The sequence below is a fragment of the Erpetoichthys calabaricus genome, chromosome 5 (genome assembly GCF_900747795.2).
Source record: "Erpetoichthys calabaricus chromosome 5, fErpCal1.3, whole genome shotgun sequence".
Taxonomy (NCBI): Eukaryota; Metazoa; Chordata; class Cladistia; order Polypteriformes; family Polypteridae; genus Erpetoichthys; species Erpetoichthys calabaricus.
Window position 1 is genome coordinate 236,009,049 of NC_041398.2, and position 19,299 is coordinate 236,028,347.

Below are 19,299 nucleotides of genomic sequence, written 5' to 3' on the forward strand. Positions count from 1 at the left end.
TGTGTAGTATTTGGGACGTGTTGTTTTGGAGCTGTAATCGATTTGCCTGTGCTGTGTGAGAAGCCCGTTGTAGCCTTCGCTGCCATTAACGTATGTCCGAGACGGGAGGTGTTTCGTTTTGAATCCGTGCCTGTTGCGATGCAGCACTTTGATTGATAGTTTGCGTCATGTGGATCTAGGATGTAGATTTGTGCATATTTGCATTGTTGATTTGTTTCAGGGTGCACTGTTCCAATGCGATGCAGTATTTGTGCACATATGCGAAAGCAGTATGGTCCATTGCCTTTTGGTGGCCTGATATTTACTCCGGTATATGCAAAAGCAAATGAACCATTGTAGGATCTAATGCAGTTCATAAAGTTTTTACTTTTAGGTACATCGTTAGTTAGAAGCTTTAGTTGAGCTTTGCGTTTTTGGAGTCGAGACATTTCTTCTTTTAGAAATATGGATAAGTAATAAGGAGAATTGCACTCACTGTTAATATGGAGACTTTTCTGCGGTTGAACGGTTAATAGTGCCTTATTGTAATGAGATCCACCTATGCTGCATAGCCGTCTATTTTGTTGTTTCTTTCGTTTTCGTGTGTTTGTTCCTGTTATCCTTTCCTTTTCGTTTTGTACCCGTGACCGTGTATTCATGACTTGTTTCTTTCTCAGCATGCGAAATATGGATAAGTAATAAGAAGGATCGCAGTCACTGTTAATATGTTTTGTTTTTCTGCAGTTGAACGGTTAATAGTGCTTTACTGTAAGGAGATCCACCAATGCTGACACCTATGCTGTCTAGTGTGAAGGTGTTGATGTTCACTTTAGAATATGTGGCTTTGGGTGTCACTTCTTATGGATGTGTGTGTGTGTGTGTGTGGGGGGGGGGGGGGGGTTGAGGATTGTTGTCGCGCGAGCGTCTTCTTTCTTTTTGTGTTCCTGTGTCTTGTTGAATCCCCCTCTTTGTGTGTGTCCCGTCCCTTGCTTGTAGGGTCTATGGGGTGGTTTTGTGTTCTTTTTTTTGTGTTCCATGGGCTTGTTGAATCCCCCTCTTGGTGTGTGTCCCGTCCGGTGCCTGTAGGGGGGGGTGCCTTGCTGTTGTGCGCGAGCCTCTTTTTTTTTTTTTGGGTCTAGTTTCGTGTGCAATGTGTTTCGTGCTTTGCTTGCGTTTGAATACTTTTTTATCTGCCGTTTCCTTTTTTCGGTGCTCTTTGCGCCTCATTTCTCAATTTTTCCTGTGCTCACTCCTTTTTTCTGTGGTCTTGTCCGCCTCTCTCGCCCTCTTCTATCCGCCTTTCTCGGCTCCTCAGCCGACCCTCGCGGACTCTTTTTGCGCCTGTGCAGTACGTCTTTTTGCAGCTACGGCCCATTGCCGGATGTGCCTGCGTCCATCATCCGGTTTAGCATTCTCGGTTAGTAATATGGATGCTGTCCATGGCAGATTCTATTATAACCCCCTCAAGCTGAATTAACATGGAATATTCTAATTATTTCTTGTCCCTCTGATTACAAATTAGTCCCAGTTTTTGATCTGCCTTGCAGTTGGTAAGGCATGCAGGGCCGACAGTTTTCATATCGTATCCTGTAACTTATTGCATTGACCATATTGAATGTGCCATACGTATAGAACATATTGAACATATTAAGTAAAGCCTATGTAAGTCTGCCAATGAGAAATAACGCAGCCTTTAAGTATAGAAAGTAACTGAAGTTTAACAATAAATATTTTTTTTCCTTTTTTGCCTTTTATCCTTCATGTGTAGTTACTTTTTTCTCTATTTTTGCATGAAGTGTTTTGCTTTGAATTTTCGCTCAATCTTTTTAAAACCAACTTTATTGGACTGAGAAATTTCTTTTGTTGCGTGTTTAACTCATGAAGGATCCTACTTTATCAATTAAGTAGCAGGTCAATTTTGGGAAGCTGGAAAAGACGCAGCTACGACTATTGATTATATTTCTTCTCAGCAGAGTAATTTGACTCTGAAAACTGTTTCGGTGTCTACACTCTTACAAATCTTGGTTCTTTAATGGCACTTTATGGGTCTTTACAAGGTTGTGTGGTTCCTATTTCATGACCGAGCACCATTTCATTCTGGGTGGGGTTTTTAACATATGAAGTTTGTTCTTTGTGCTTTGGTAAACTTCCTAATATATAGACAAAAAACTGAAATCTTTTGGCTACCTATAGCAAGACATCAACAGATTAAGAAAACTTGGATATGGCCTGTGGTATTGCAAGCAGCGAGTGTCCTGTAACAATCACGAGCCCCTGGCATTTCACAAATTTGCTGCCATCTAGTGATGGTTATTTACTGTAGGAGCCTGTTACGGATCTAAATAAATAATGGATCTTACATTTTTTCTTTTTCCATTGTCTTTAATTTACCTTTTTTTGTAGAATGCACAGAGGGGTTAGGTTGGTCTTTTGACCTTGGAACCCCCCAGAGGTTTATTTTCTGGCCAGGGTTTTTATTTTATTCTTCTGACTGGCCATCTGACCACAGCATCAGACCAAATGTAATAACCATCAGATGAGTTTTACTAAATTTATTCCACTCTTGAGGACTCTTTTAATCATTTCTTTGTCTGTATTGTGTATTATTTAATTTTTATTACAGTGGATTCAGAAAGTATTCAGACCCTTTCACTTTGATTTTGTAATAATAATAATGCAGGTTTTAATTAGCAAATGGTGCCTTACTTACCCTGATGAGTGACTATGAAGAGGTGCTCATCATGGATCTTATTCCCCTTCACCTCACTTTGAAGTACTTGGGCATTGATGATCTTGTCCAGCTAAATTCAAAGATGGACACATGTAGAGATTAACTTCAAAGAATGAGATCAGCACATTAGTTGTTAAAAATGCTCAAGTCCTAAATTTCCCATTACAACTTGTACTGGTTCCATTTTCATTTACATTCTACTACTTATTACATTTTAACATGTGTTGAATAAGAGCCAGGAGATCCATAAGGATGGTCTACCAGCCAGTCGTTCTAGCTCTTTAGAGTCACCCACACTCTTACAAATAATGGTTCCATAATGGCATTTTACTGGGGAGGTGAGGTTCTTTGAAGAACCATTGCTTGACAAACAGCCATTAAAATCTGGGAAGAGTTCTTTACATATGAAGTTGATTCTGAAGTGTTCCTAATATGTGGACAAAACAGAAATCTTTTGATGTATAGTAGGCTACCTGTAGATCAATATTAACAGATCAGGAATACCTGAGCTTAGCCTGTGTGATTACATGCAGTGAGAGTCCTTTTAAAACTCATTGGCATTTCACAAGTCTGTTATCATCTATTTATGTTACCTGTTATAGATCTAAATATATAAAAGTTCCTTCTGGAACCTTCTTCTGGATACTTCTTCTAGAAACCAAAAATGGTTCCCCTGTGGCATCGCTCTGAATAACTGCTTTGGCACATGTATTTTTAAGAGTGTTGGGTGCCGCACAAGGAGGCGAGCTAGATTTGCCAAAGAAATAATATCTAACAGATACAGTGTGTAATATCTTGAAATGTTACAGTTGCAACACTGAGATGATCAGCTCTAGGACATGGTGGAATATGGGGCACCAGTGTGGGAAGCTGGATACACAACTTAACATAACTTTGCATATTATTACTGGTTTCATCAACACAAATCCAATTTTTTTCAGCTCTTCACACTCAGCTACATTCAGCAAAAATACAGAAACATTGTTGGTAATGTGCAGCACTGTATGCATCACCATATCCAAAGGGTCTCCTTAAATCCAGACAACCGACAATAAGATCAGCATTGAGCCCGTGTGAAGAAGATTTTGATATACCAAGCGTATGTGAAGAATCTTGGATTCAAGCAATGCCCAACGATATTTGTAGCCACCAAATAGAGACCTTCTGGATTTGAGACACCCCACCAAGTTTGGAAAACCGCTAACAGAATTTGTACAGGACACAATAGATTTGTTGGTTCCCTTCCTACATGGGAAGTGAGGAAGGAAAAACATTATTAACTGTAATGATTATAGTATTTAACACACAATTACCAAGGACTGTATTTTGTATTGTATTTGTAAGCTGAAGACTCACTACTTCAGTTTAACATACCCTGACTAGAGCTGCTGATTAACTGTACAAACTGCATCTCTGTTGTTAGTCATTAGCACTAAAACATAAGTAACATGAGAGTTATAATTGGATACTAACCCTCACCTATTCTGTTTCTCTTCTCGGTACTCAAATGTGTCACTTGGTGCCACGGCCCACCTGCCAAGTTGTTTTGCTTGCCTAAGGTAAAATCATCCCTGATGGAGGATCGCAGGAATCATGGGAAGGAGAGGTTTTTTCATCAGATTGGCTGGCCCAGCGCTGTTTCAGCCATGGAATGGCCAAATGGGGGTAGCAGCTTGATGTATGAGGTTTCCAGGACTCTAAATATATCCAAATCTTCTTATGTGATATCATCTACTGTTAAATTCTGCTCCGTACCTCTAAAATTTTTATTTTTATACTGTATTGAAGATTTGTTCTGTTCTATGTATTATATTGTATTGTATTGACTCCCTTCTTTTGACACCCACTGCACGCCCAACCTACCTGGAAAGGGGTCTCTCTTTGAACTGCCTTTCCTGAGGTTTCTTCCATTTTTTCCCTACAAGGATTTTTTTTGGAGTTTTTCCTTGTCTTCTTAGAGAGTCAAGGCTGGGGGGCTGTCAAGAGGCAGGGCCTGTTAAAGCCCATTGCGGCACTTCTTGTGTGATTTTGGGCTATACAAAAATAAATTGTATGGTATTGTATTGTATTAATCATGCTGCAGAGAGCTATATGATTTATTATTTCTATATGATTTGTTTTTCATATATGTAGAAAAAGAATTAAGCTTGTGCACAGTTTAAGGGACTAATTTGCATTCCTTATGAAAAAATGCTGATCTCTTGATACTAACAAAACACCCTGTGATATTATAAATCAATGTGAAAGTTTCTGAATTCCTGTTTAAAATTATTTTAGCCTTTTTATTAAAACTGTGAGAGCTCTGATAAGCTCTTTATCTGAAAGAAGCAATGTACACATTCTAATTCAGGGAGTAGTAAGCTATTATAATTTATGTATAACCTCAAAATGAACTGCCATGTATATATATATATATTTTTTTTGTTTAGTACATGAAGAAGGTATAGAGAGAGAGGCCCCACGTTAGACTGCAGACTGTCTGTTCTAACCAGTCAGTGGCACTGAGCTGGGGGGGGGGGGGGGGGCTCTAGTCTCTTCGGAGTCTCTTTAACTCACCAAGAATAAAGAAACCGCTTTTTATTTTAAATTGGTGTTTTTGTATCCCGTTGTTTTTGACTTCAGCGTTCACAGAAGTAATTCCTAGACCAGAATGTATCTGCAGTGCTCATAACCAAACAATCTCTTTCATTGTGTTTTGAAAGTTTTGAAAGTCCTTAAAGTCCTCCTGTCTTCCACACTGCTTGGTCACTTACTCCATGTGTCTGTGCTTTTCTGTGTGTAAAGAAAAACTTCTTAATGTTTGTACAAAATTTACCCTTAACAAGTTTCCAGCTGTGTCCCCTTGATGAACTCATTTTAAAGTTGCAGTCTCAATCTACTAGACTAATTCTTCATAATTTTAAACATTTCAATCATGTCTCGTTTAAAATCTTTAACTGTAAAAACATGAAATAAAATCTCTCTCTCTATATATATACAGATAAACAGTAAGAATGTATAGGTATACTGTACATCTAAAATAAACAGTTGAATTTTCTTTGAAATCACAAAAAAGAGCAGTCACTACGTAATGTTGAGGTTTTTTAATCCACTCGACGGCAGATGGGCTAGTGTCAGCATATTTGTCCACTTGCTACAGTAGGGCATGCAATGAGCAGTGTACTGGTACTGAAAAAAACACATTTTTAAATGGTGCAGTACCATCGTTTCAGTACCGAAAGTATCCTCTTAATACCTTCCACCCACCATTCATGTCTCTGGTGACTCTTCCTAAGAAGTCAGTAGACAGATTGGGAGAGCATGGTGGCTCCTGAGGTCACTGGAAGGAGTGTGTGGCGCTCCTGATATCTCTGCAAAAGGACGAAGGTCCAAGTCTTTTGAGTCCTGGTGCTTCCTGTCTTGCTATATAGTTGCAAGACATGGACGCTATCCAGTGGAGCGTCCTTGGGTACCGTTGGTTTGACTTTGTGTTGAATGAGCAGCGGTTGCTCATGGAGTCTCGAATGAGGCACATTACCTGCATTGTGAGGAAGTGTCAGTTACAGAACTAGAGCCACTTGACACGATTCACCGAGTTTTAGAGCAAGGATCAATATGCCTTGTTATTGGTTTTAGAACTATTGACTATTAAAAGGAGTGGCTTGACATCTTTTTTAAGTGGCTAAGACAAGCACTATTATTTTAAAGGCAGCTGCTTTTGTTTTTAATATGGCCTTGTTCTCAATGAACCAAGGACATTGTGTTTTTGAGGGAACTGAGTAAGCAAGCATTTGTTTTGGGACATGGCAGCTCTGCTGGGCCTTTTGACTCATCAAAGTCTAAACAAGTTTCTGCAAACCATCAAGGCCCTTAAACTTAAAGAAAAATAAGCAAACTTCCATACTACTGCAGAAAGACTTTAAACACACTGGTCTACAAAAAAATATTTTTTGTTTGCTTCTGGGAACTTCAGAGCAGCTCTTTATTAAGTTTTTTACACTGATTTCATATATGAAATTGGAATTAAGCCAGCACATCAGGTTTTTGAAATACACATCATTGACGCTTTGACACTTTTGAATATCAATATAATATATCAGCACGATATCTGGAGTTTGGACTCTTTCTCATCAAAATTGTTTTGACGTGTTTATTGTGAAAACAAACCAGAAGACAATACCAGAGACACATTAAAGCATATTTATGTCAATTTACCTCAATATAAAAGTGAGGTCAGCGTGCCCAAAAATATTGGAGGCACTCCCTTTTGCGCTTGTGCTGCACATCCATCTCTCTTTGCAAGAGCCAACAGTAGTCACCCATCATGCTTGGAGTGAATTTTTCCTGATATCAGTTTTCCATCACCTTTATATCTTGAGGAAATCTTTCCCCATGCTCATCTCTGACATTGCTTAGATTTGGTGTAAAAAAGTCGAGATGAGAATGTAAAAAATGTGTCTTCAGTGACATTCTGGCTCCCGTAAGCTGATACACTTTCAGCATTTTCTCCACAAGCTCAGTATAATTCTCTGCTCTGTGATTGTCAAGAAAATTCTGGACAACCCGCACGAACGAGGGTGCTGATTCAGTGGGCTTCAGTTTCCTTTTGAACTCATCGTCAAGCATCAGTTCACGTATTTCAGGGCCAACAAAAACACCTTGCTTAATTTTGGCTTCACTTTTCTCGAGACCAAACTTATTTCTTAAATAAAATCTGAAACGCATCGCCTTTACTGTCCAGTCACCCTAGTTGTCCAAGACCTGGAACATCATAACTAAAAAATGGGACGTGCTGGACGAAAACGGTTTTCAGATTTGGAGTCAGCAAGTGAAATTTGTTAAAGTACAGGTGAAAGAATCCCAGTAGCAAAATGCTTGTTGACCAGTGACATCAGTGATGTGTGGTGAGCTTCATGGTTGGTGACTCCTTCAGAGTCAGATTTACAAATATATGAACCCAAAAGAGTAGCTTATTCACTATTCAATTGGCAGCGTGCACATTGACTGCTGGTTATGTTTCATATCTCATCAGAATTTTTTACACACACATAGGTAAGGCGCATATTTGGATAAGAAAGAACGTTACATTTATAGCGGTGAGAGAGAGCAGAGAAAGCACATTTGCTCTGCACCCTCCTTGTGTTCTAAATTTGCCATTGCAATTCCACAATTCACACTCATTCAACGCTAATGAAAGTATAGAGTGATGTACGAGAAAAATGGATTTCAATTTTGACCTTAACTGAAATATTTAGTTGTGTTTAAAAGCTTTTAATTCTGAAGTTTAACTCAATTATAATGCAGACAGTTCAAAAATTTTGAACAATGTTCAACAGTGTCGTTCGCTGATGACACTGCTATCGTGGGCTGCATCAGGAGTGGGCAGGAGGAGGAGTATAGGAACCTAATCAAGGACTTTGTTAAATGGTGCGACTCAAACTACCTACACCTGAACACCAGCAAAATCAAGGAGCTGGTGGTGGATTTTAGGAGGACCAGGCCCCTCATGGACCCCGTGATCATCAGAGGTGACTGTGTGCAGAGGGTGCAGACCTATAAATACCTGGGAGTGCAGCTGGATGATAAATTAGACTGGACTGCCAATACTGATTCTCTGTGCAAGAGAGGACAGAGCCAACTATATTTCCTTAGAAGACTGGCGTCCTTCAACATCTGCAATAAGATGCTGCAGATGTTCTATCAGACGGTTGTGGCAAGCACCCTCTTCTACGTGGTGGTTGCTGGGGAGGCAGCATTAAGAAGAAGGACGCCTCACGCCTGGACAAACTGGTGAGGAAGGCAGGCTCTATTGTAGGCATGGAGCTGGACAGTTTGACATCTGTGGCGGAGCAACGGGCGTTCAGCAGGCTCCTATCAATTATGGAGAATCCACTGCATCCACTGAACAGTGTCATCTCCAGACTGAGGAGATCGTTCCTCCGCCACACTATGTGACTCTTCAGTTCCACCTGGGGGTGTAAACATTAACATTATTCAAAGTTATTGTCTGTTTTTACCTGCATTTTTATTACTCTTTAATATTGTTTTTTGTATCAGTATGCTGCTGCTGGAGTATGTGAATTTCCCCTTGGGATTAATAAAGTATCTATCTATCTATCTATCTATCTATCTATCTATCTATCTATCTATCTATCTATCTATCTATCTATCTATCTATCTATCTATCTATCTATCTATCTATCTATCTATCTATCTATCTATCTATCTAAAGGATAAGAAGGAAAACAAAACAATATTTTATTTAAGGTCAAAATTTAGTTGTTCCTTAGTTTGCAGCAAACCCTTTTAGCTCTGGCGTTGGTCTTCCATTATTTATCACTTCCTTTTTTGACTAAAAGTCCAGTTTTGAGAAATTTTTAAGCTTAGATATACGGTATAATCTTCCATTTTGGCAGTCATTTGGAACAAAAAATAAAAATAAATGGCCCGCTGCAGTGCACTTGACTTTCTGATGTCGCTAACTTATTGGCACCTCAGCTTAGAAGAACAGTAGCAACAAGGGCCTATTGGACTCTCATGCGCCCCCTTCAGGGCAGCACGGTACTTTCTGCCTCAGCTTGTGCCTTTTCACTGTGGTTTTATGTCCTTTCAGCAAGGCTAAATATGTCACACACATTCATTAAGGATATTAGCCAGACTGTGGAAAGTCAGCGTGTATAATAAACGTGTCTTCAAATATTATATCGGTGACATACAGAGTGACAGCAACAGGCATGCACCAATTGCATACATCAACCCAATGTGTGACGGACAGCACAGTCTGAGGTAAGGTGAGACTCATCGCTGCCGCACATTGCGTTTCTCCCTTGTATTTGAACAGGAAATGCGCAAATTCAGCAATTTTGACTATAAGAATTATCAAAATTATTGTAATCATACAAAAAACAAATTTATAGCACAGAGCAGTGGACAAATTGATTTGATGTTATCATTATTAGTTTTTTTTACTTTTCATGTGTCCCCTGGCTGCATGTCCCTGTTAATCATATAACATTTTTAAATTACTTTTAATCTTATATTTTAAGGTTTAAAAATATTCTAGTTGACCAAGTTAAAAGAAAGCTGAATTGTGTTATCTAAGATTGAGCTATACAGGAGTTTAAGAGCTGATTATCATAATAGCCGTTTGCATTCAGCTCCAGCAGCTGAGCCCTTATCAGTGAAGTCGCATGCTGCGCTTACCAGTACAGCTGCCTATAATTTTAGTCATACTGGATACTGGGGCGGAGTGGTGGCTCTGAGGCTAAGGATCTGTGCTGGTATCCCGAAGGTTCGAATCCCCGTCACTGCCAAAAGAGATCCTACTCAGCTGGGCCCTTGAGCAAGGCCCTTAACCTGTAATTGCTCCAGGGGCGCTGTACAATGGCTGACCCTGCACTCTGACCCCAAGGGGTATGCGAAAACTACCAAATTCCTAATACAAGAAATTGTATAAGGCGAAATAAAGAACAAAAAAAAAAAATACTCAGGCAACAAGCAATTATTAACTGAACGGTTCTATTTCACATATGTAGGTCACCCTAGTCCCAATTTAATGATGAGGACTGATCAATTAAAAGGTTAATTAATTAGCTCAGGATTAGCAATGTGAGATGTGTAAATGTGTAAAACAAGATCAGGTGATGGTCATCTCCGGGCCAGGCGGCAAGTACAACCTTCAAGTTCTAATGATTGTTATGAAAAGATTGATGATTTCTGGGAGAAAGAAGTTCACAAGGTGAGGTTATTGTTATGAAAACAGGTCATTATTCTGAAGATAACATGTAAAGTGGATGATGAGAAATATGTACAATGTGGGGATGTTTGTGATTAAAATTGAAATAAAAATGAGCCGCGCCCAATCCACCGGGCTCACTTCATGAACTGAGACTGCTTTGTAAGCTCTGCTATTGTTTCCTATGCTCTGCAATAACAGTCAAAATTCAGTCTGCCTTTCTGAAGACTCTGCTTATTTTTTCCAACTTGCAGGATCATCTTGAGGACCTGAGCAGCTGGACCAGGCCAAGGGGGTGTCGACGTAACACCTGGCTGCGGCAGACAGAAGGTCATTTCTGGGGGTGGGACTGGACTGCGTGTCTGCCTTGGGTTGTTGCCAACTGGGATCCCGAGTTGTTTCTTTGTGTAGTGAGTGTGGAAAAGTGCTGTACCAGTGCATGCTCCCCAATCTGAACTGACCTGACCATGTAGGACCAGATATGCAGCAAATGACTCTTGGAATGAAGAACAGAATAATCCAGGGGTGTCGAACGCCAGTCCTGGAGGGCCGCAGTGGCTGCAGGTTTTCATTTTAACAATCTTCTTAATTAGTGACCAGTTTTGCCTGCTAATTACTTCTTTTAATTAACTTGACTCAGGCCTCTTAGTTGTTTCTTTTTCCTTAATTAGCGGCCAAACAATAATGAGACACGAAAACAAGCGGCCACATGACCAGCTCACCTGTGCCCATCACACAATATCTGAAAACAGAGAAAGGTGGAGGTCTCAGTAAGGCTGATCTCTTAGGTCATCAAAACATTTTGATGGTGTTCTTAGAAAAAAACATAAAATTATGAGTTTTGGAAATGTCTGCTGTGGCAGAATGAATAATTAAATAGTGGGTTTAATTAACGGCAAGCATTGGCTTCTCATTAAGAAACTGGTTGGAGTTTGAAGCCCCAGTTTAGCTGGTCATCTGTTAGAAATGAGATGTGAAACAAGCTATTTGGCTGTCATTTAATGAGGAAACAAATCAATTCAGAGGACTAAATCCTTAAAAACAAGAGCTATTAAAATGAAGGGAAAAAAAGTGAATTATCAGTGAAAACTGGTCACTGATTAGGAAAAGGGTTAGAATGAAAACCTGTAGCTACTGTGGCCCTCCAGGCCTGGAGTTCGACACCTGTGGAATAATCAAATAAGCACCCCCTTCCTTGAAAGGTATGTTTATTACTAATCAAGGAGGCGAGCAGATAGTGTTTGTCTGGGAAGACATCACTGTTAGGCCAGTTAGATAAATATGATTGTAGAGGTTAGTAGGGGATAGGAAGCAAATAGGAAGCAGATGTGTTTGGATTTAAGAAAATCAGGAGTTTTTAGACAAGAGATGTATGGATGGGCGGCACGGTGGCGCAGTGGGTAGCGCTGCTGCCTCGCAGTTGGGAGATCTGGGGACCTGGGTTCGCTTCCCGGGTCCTCCCTGCGTGGAGTTTGCATGTTCTCCCCGTGTCTGCGTGGGTTTCCTCCGGGCGCTCCGGTTTCCTCCCACAGTCCAAAGACATGCAGGTTAGGTGGATTGGCGATTCTAAATTGGCCCTAGTGTGTGCTGGGTGTGTTTGTATGTGTCCTGTGGTGGGTTGGCACCCTGCCCGAGATTGGTTCCTGCCCTGTGTTGGCTGGGATTGGCTCCAGCAGACCCCCGTGACCCTGTGTTCGGATTAAGCGGGTTGGAAAATGGATGGATATTGAACCACAAACGCACGTTGACGTACCAGAAAGATCAGCAGCTGTGTGATCGTTAATTTCGATTGGCCATAGACTGATGTCTGTTAACAGCTGGATTTTTTTTTATTGGTCATACATTTAATCGCTGGAAAATGAAGAATTATTTGAGCTAGAGGATTGCTGTAATTCGGAAACTTTTTCACGTGCAGTAACAGTAGTGTAACGATCGGGGAAAGAAATTGCCACTGAGGCATTGTGTTCTAAAAAGTTTAAGAGGGGCGGGCAGAAACACAACTGCCACTCTTAATAAGCAGCCTCTGGGGCGACGGGGAGGAGGGACTTTTGGAAAAGGAGGTTCAGGTAAAAGAAGAGTGTGTTTAACTCGCGGTGTGGGATGGTTTTGAGTTCAGTGCTTGTAGTTTGTCCTGACTACGTTGTTTTTTGGCTTTTGTGAAGTCAGAAGAAAATAAATAAAACCATTGATTAGTTTTTTTGGACAATTTCCACCACTTGCTTGCCAGATTTATTTTCCCGCCCAGGAAGGGATATTACAGTAGTTTCTTCACGATTGAGGTATTTCAATAATAACCTTCATGCTTTTTGAATACCTTTGCACTCGCTTTTTTTTTAAAGCAGCACTGTTCTGTTTTGTTGGCGATTCTAAATTGGCCCTAGTGTGTGCTTGGTGTGTGGGTGTGTTTGTGTGTGTCCTGCAGTGGGTTGGCACCCTGCCTGGGATTGGTTCCTGCCTTGTGCCCTGTGTTGGCTGGGATTGGCTCCAGCAGACCCCCGTGACCCTGTGTTCGAATTCAGCGGGTTGGAAAATGGATGGATGGATATTCTTTTTTGTTCTCTTCATCTTGAGATTGAGAGCCAAATTTAATATTAATAAAAAGACTGAAGGGTACGTGCCCTTAGGTCGGAGTAAGTCAGCAAACTGGTCAAGAATGGCATTTGTAAAGTACAACATTGCAACATATGTATTTGTAACAGTTTTTAAATTTTAAAATGGTCTAATTTTGACATGGATATCACCAAAGCCCTATCAAACAAAATTGTCAAAAACAGACTAAAAACTCTAGTACTAATGTTTATTAAAAGGTGCCGCTCCTCCATCCCGTCAGTGAAATCACATATCAAAAATTGTTTATAAAATTACAGTATCGTCCAACCCGCTATATCCTAACACAGGGTCACGAGGGGCTCCTGGAGCCAATCCCAGCCGGCACATGGCGCAAGGCAGGAACAAACCTCGGGCAGGGCGCCAGCCCACCGCAGAAATTACAATATAAAAATCTAATTAAAAAACTACGTTTAAAGCTTTGAAATTATGAAAATAGTACATAAGCTCCAAATTGATATTGAAATGACAAGCATTTTGCGCCCGCTGCTTGCTGTGTTGGGCTCCGGCTTCTATGCGCGTCTGCTGTGGATGAATGGGTTTATAAAACTGACGGATTGGTGGAAAGTTGGAGCAGTTTTAATTTTTGGTTTACCTAATCAACGAGCGCGGACAAGTGCACACGACGTTACGCTCATTTCAAATGCAGTTATTAGGGAGTTACCTAAAATATACAAGCTGAAGTGACCTCACAAAAAGCTAAATATGAAGCAACAAACTAATCCATAATGTATGTCATACAGAAAATGTGTTGTAGCGACGGACAGCACTGATATCCCAGGAGGTTCTGTGGCTCAGCACCTCAAATTAGACTGTTACTTTTGATTTCTTTCATGTTCGGCTTCAAAAGGTTGTGTTTAATGTTGGTTTGTAGCTTTTGGCAATAAGAATGTTATATAGAAATTTAAATTTGGGGGTTTCAGTTTACCTCCCACCATTAACGGATACTGGCTGGTGTACAAGTCCTGGTATTGGGATTAAAAAAGGGCATGATTTGAATATTGCCGTTTACAGTAATTGTATCATAACTTTACCAGTATTAAGAAAAGTGTAAAGAAAAGGCATTTTCTTTATAAATCGAGTGTGTCTATTTGGTACAGCATGTAGTTTCAGGAGGCGGCACGGTGGCGCAGTGGGTAGCGCTGCTGCCTCGCATTTGGGACACCTGGGGACCTGGGTTTGCTTCCCGGGTCCTCCCTGCGTGGAGTTTGCATGCTCTCCCCGGGTGTTTGCATGTTTTCTCCGGGTACTCCAGTTTCCTCCCACAGTCCAAAGACATGCAGGTCAGGTGGATTGGTGATTCTAAATTGGCCCTAGTGTGTGCTTGGTGTGTGGGTGTGTTTGTGTGTGTCCTGCGGTGGGTTGGCACCCTGTCCGGGATTGGTTCGTGCCCTGTGTTGGCTGGAATTGGCTCCAGCAGAACCCCGTGACCCTGTGTTCGGATTCAGCGGGTTGGAAAATGGATGGATTAATTGCATTAGTTTTGAGGAAAAAAAACAACCTTGTATTGCAGATTTATTTTAAAAACATTCTGCATCTGTTGGGTATGGGAACAAACCAGACCCCCTTAAACTCCCACTATGAGTATAAGTGGCTGAAATGCAGGATATGGAAAGGTCCGATTTTGGCATTTTGGTGACCACCTAACGAACAAATTCAGAGACTGGAAACACACGCGTCAGGCGCAGGGCCGGATTAACACTTTAGGAGGCCCGGGGCACTTAAAAGCACGTTGGTGCTCCCACATATATCTAATTCAGAATACTGTACAAACAATGACCTCCAAAGTTCATAAGAAAATATCTCCTGTGTTCGGATTCAGCGGGTTGGAAAATGGTCTAATTTAATAGATGATGCATCTATTACTCTTTTATTATTTTTATTATTGTGCATATATTTGTAACAGTTTTTAAATTTTAAAATGGTCTAATTTTGACATGGATATCACCAAAGCCCTATCAAACAAAATTGTCAAAAACAGACTAAAAACTCTAGTACTAATGTTTATTAAAAGGTTCCGCCCCTCCGTCCCTCAGCTACGCCAGTGAAATCACATATCATAAATTGATTATAAAATTACAATATCTTCCATCCATCCATTTTCCAACCCGCTGAATCCGAACACAGGGTCACGGGGGTCTGCTGGAGCCAATCCCAGCCAACACAGGGCGCAAGGCAGGAACAAACCTCGGGCAGGGCGCCAGCCCACTGCAGAAATTACAATTTATAATTTTATATTTTATTTTATTTATTTAAAAATATATATATATGTGTGTGTGTTTTGTGGAACCTGGTTCAGCCGCACTGTTTGCAGTTTTGCGCCATATAGTCCATGGTAAATCAAGCAATGGAAATTTTTCTGTGCCCCACCCATCCCTTTGATGCCCTAAGCACGTGCTGATTTGGCTTAATTGTTAAACCAGCCCCGATCAGGTGTGTGTGACTGTGATCAAAAAATCAAGTCTCGCAAAATTCAGATGGGGCAGCGCTTTGTAAATACACAAACTACAAGCAATGCCAAAAACGGTAATCCGACTGTTTGCTGTTAATTAAAGTAACTGGCCGAAATTAAAACGGGTGTTATTCGGCAGTTAGGCCGACATTTCATACGTATCGCTAAAAGGCAAGTAGTCAATTTACACACACACCAAACACACATACCAGGGCCAAGTTAGAATCGCCAATCCACATCACCTGCCGGTCTTTGGACTGTGGGAGGAAGCCGGAGCACCCGGATGAAAGCCAATTAACACATGGGGAGAACATGCAGACTTAATGTAGGGAGGACTTGGGACACGAACCCTGCTTTAATTACTGCAAGGCAGCCCCACAACCACTACACCACCCTGTGTTCAATTTTTGTCAATACAAAATCATTCATAAATAAATAAATGAACAAAAGAAGAAAGAAACATAACCGAATTTACAATGGTATGACTGAACTTCTAAACAGTTTTTTGGAAAATGAAATATACATTCAACAATAATAAAAATAGCATTAGTCCTATTATTATTATTATTATTATTATTATTATTATTATTATTATTATTATTATTATTATCCCATTGGGATTAATAAAGTATCTATCTATCTATCTATCTATCTATCTATCTATCTATCTATCTATCTATAACTGCACTCTTAAATACTGGGGAACCATTTTTGGTTCCTAAAAGACCCATCTGCGTGAAGGTTCCGGAAAGAACCTTTATTTAGATTCATAACTATAACAGGCTCATTACAGTAAATAACCATGAATAGATAATAGACAGATTTGTGAAACACCACTGGCCCCTGATTTTAAAAGGACTCTTACTGAATGCAGTAGACTTATGGAAAGAAAATGACACATCTGTATTAAGATTTTGTTGGTCATGTGGCTAAAAATAAATGGGGCGCCCATAAAATAATTAATTTAATTCAATTGAAATGCATAGATTCCTTAAATGATTACAAATAAATATTTTTTTTTTTCCAATTGTTACCATTATCCTACATACTTAAATAAATTTTTATATAATGTGTCATCTGCGGTGGGTTGGCACCCTGCCCAGGATTGTTTCCTGCCTTGTGCCCTGTGTTGGCTGGGATTGGCTCCAGCAGACCCCCGTGACCCTGTGTTCGGATTCAGCGGGTTGGAAATTGGATGGATGGTTGGATAACGTGTCATTTTCTTTCCATAGTTTTCAGTTTAACAAATCTATACATTAATTGAATTAAATTATTTTATGGGCGCCCCACGATTTTATTTTTAGTCACATATGAGCAACAAAATCTTAGTATAAATATATATATAATACTTTTGAGCGCCTTTTTGAATAAAATCGTGTCACTTGTGATGGGTGCGGCAACGCGCTATCAGCAAGCACATGCTCTCTCAACCACAGAGCAACTTCCATCCATCCATTTTCCAACCCGCTGAATCCGAACACAGGGTCACGGGGGTCTGCTGGAGCCAATCCCAGCCAACACAGGGCACAAGGCAGGAAACAATCCTGGGCAGGGTGCCAACCCACCGCAGACAGAGCAACTTATAAATCTTATATAAGGACATTTTTCAAAGCACAAAGACACAACTTCACAAGCAAAGGCGCTTTGTCACGTGGCATTTTGTCAAGTAACAGTTTATTTTATTGTGTAGCGCTTTGTGACTTCTTGTCTGCGAACGGCGTTATATAAATAAACTTTACTTACTTTCTTGCTTATAGATAGAAAAAGTGCCATTAAATAGCCGGGATTTTTAAGAGTGTGGTTTGGATCCTCAAAATGACAATTTTCTTTCCCCCTAATTAGGAGCTCCGATATCCTTGTCTTAATCGACTCAGATGTTATTTATTCCAATGGATATCAGGCTGTCTGTCCTGCCGGTGGGCTTTCTTCTACAGCCCTAAGATAGTCTTGAATGACTCTTAAGTCTCCGTGTGTAAATCACATTAAAGGACCACCGGGAACAGAACTGGATGGAGCTGCCAGTGGAAGGACCCCATAAAAACCAAATGAAGCGCGATTTATTTGCGCCCTTGTTTGCTTTGTAGTGCTCTCCCTAAGTACTTTACCATAAAAGACGCTACATAAAATCGGTCATCACAAAATTGGCATAGGTTCTTTTGTTTTTTTTTTTAAAAAAAAACCATAATATATAACTAGTGCATTGCATTGTGACACCAGTTCTTTTGATCAGTTCCTCTTTCCATAATTTCTTAACGAACGCAGTAACCGGGAGATGCGAATTAAACCGCACAGCAGATAAAGCGACTTACTTGCAGATATTCCCCATACAGAAAGCCTCCATTGGATGCTTTGTTAGTTCCTTCTTGAGACTGGTCTTCGTTTTCTTTTGACCTTTTGTTAACAGTAAATCTGTGTAAAAATAAATAAATAAATAAATAAAATCAGTGATAAACTGCGTTTGGACTCCGAGAGCGATCGCCACTAACGATAGGGACAATGGCACCTACGAGTAACTACTTCCCGTGTAAGGACAACCGCTCATATTTCCTCGGTACTCTTTCTTTCTTTCTTTCTTTCTTTCTTTCTTTCTTTCTTTCTTTCTTTCTTTCTTTCTTTCTTTCTTTCTTTCTTTCTTTCTTTCTTTGACGTGTTTAGAGTCCCCTTTAGCTGCTGTTTCGCGGTGGTCCCTTTATAACAATGTCCACTTTCAATTATATCCAATCACAGTGCTATCTTTGGACTCTGCCCACCTAACCACCTCAAGAGAAAACACACAGCAGCTTGATCTAGTAGCTTCCGATGGTCATCCAAACAAAAGAAAGAGTCTTTATGTCCAAAATAAAAGTATTCATGTGCCATTCTCTGATCATGCAGATATCTAAAATAAATAAATATGTAAGTACACAATGTATCAACCATCAGTTGGTCATGCCGCCTGTAGAAACTGCTGAAACACACAAATAATGGAGTTCTGTCATTTGCCCTTTAGAATTAACCCCATGGGAAACAAATGGGGACTCGGGCTTCTCTTTCATTTTTGCCCTGTTGCTGAGGTTGGGTTTGTAGGGTGTGGTTGGTGGTGGGATGTAAAGGGCTTGGGACACATCACTTGGAATCAGTAGTGCGCATTCACACACAAGGCTCACACACAGTGTACATGTGAGAACATTGCAAAGACTTTTGTTTTCCAGTTCATGAAGCCTCTTAAATAAACTGCAGGAGCAAGGGACAACAGCATAAAACCTTGGGCAAGGATTTTCTGAGAATTTGACTACACATTAAAGTTTCCATCCAGTTTTTTGCGACGTTTTGTTATCGACAAACAGAATATACGTAAAAAAATGTGCGAGATTTGCTGTCTCCAGCCTGTTTCCATCAAACTGGCTTTTTATCGATAAAATGGTGTGCGTGATGACGTCATCCCCCCCAAAACGAACTGTCGCATAACTTTTGTTGTATCGCGAAAAAAATCTGCCCTTGAGCCGTTTCCATACATAATTTTGTGTATGTCGCAAATTATCTACCTTTTGTTTTCCACGTTACACCCCCTCCACTAAACAAAGAAACAAAGAAATGGAGAGATTATTCAGACAGTTTTTTGAAATTTGCCAGCTTACTGTTATTTCAGTTTCACAAATAATTGGAATTGTACATAATATCCGAAGACGACAGCAGAATGAAGCAGTTGCTTGTCTGATAGCCATAGAGCTCGAAGAAAATACCCCAGTGCGACGAAACCCACGGAATAAGACCTTCTGGGAGGAGGTGGTGGAGAGACACTTAACAGAAAATCTCTGGCTGCAACATTTTATAATG

The 19,299-nt window shown here is 40.3% G+C and overlaps 1 protein-coding gene across 2 annotated transcripts in view; it reads right to left on the reverse strand.

Moving 5' to 3' along the window:
- Positions 1–18,173, reverse strand: part of LOC114652326 (tryptophan 2,3-dioxygenase-like) — a 37,175-nt gene extending 19,002 nt beyond the window's left edge. The window contains exons 1-4 of one of the 2 annotated variants that reach the window (XM_051928173.1): positions 18,071–18,173; positions 17,991–18,038; positions 17,793–17,892; positions 2,690–2,780 (exon numbers count right to left, since the gene is read on the reverse strand). In XM_051928173.1, the coding sequence (XP_051784133.1) occupies positions 2,690–2,780; positions 17,793–17,892; positions 17,991–18,025 (226 nt within the window). In that variant the 5' untranslated portion in view covers positions 18,026–18,038; positions 18,071–18,173. Of the gene's footprint in view, positions 1–2,689; positions 2,781–17,792; positions 17,893–17,990 lie in introns of both variants that reach the window. The other variant, XM_028802669.2, reaches the window with a different exon arrangement.
- Positions 18,174–19,299: the final 1,126 nt, after the last annotated feature.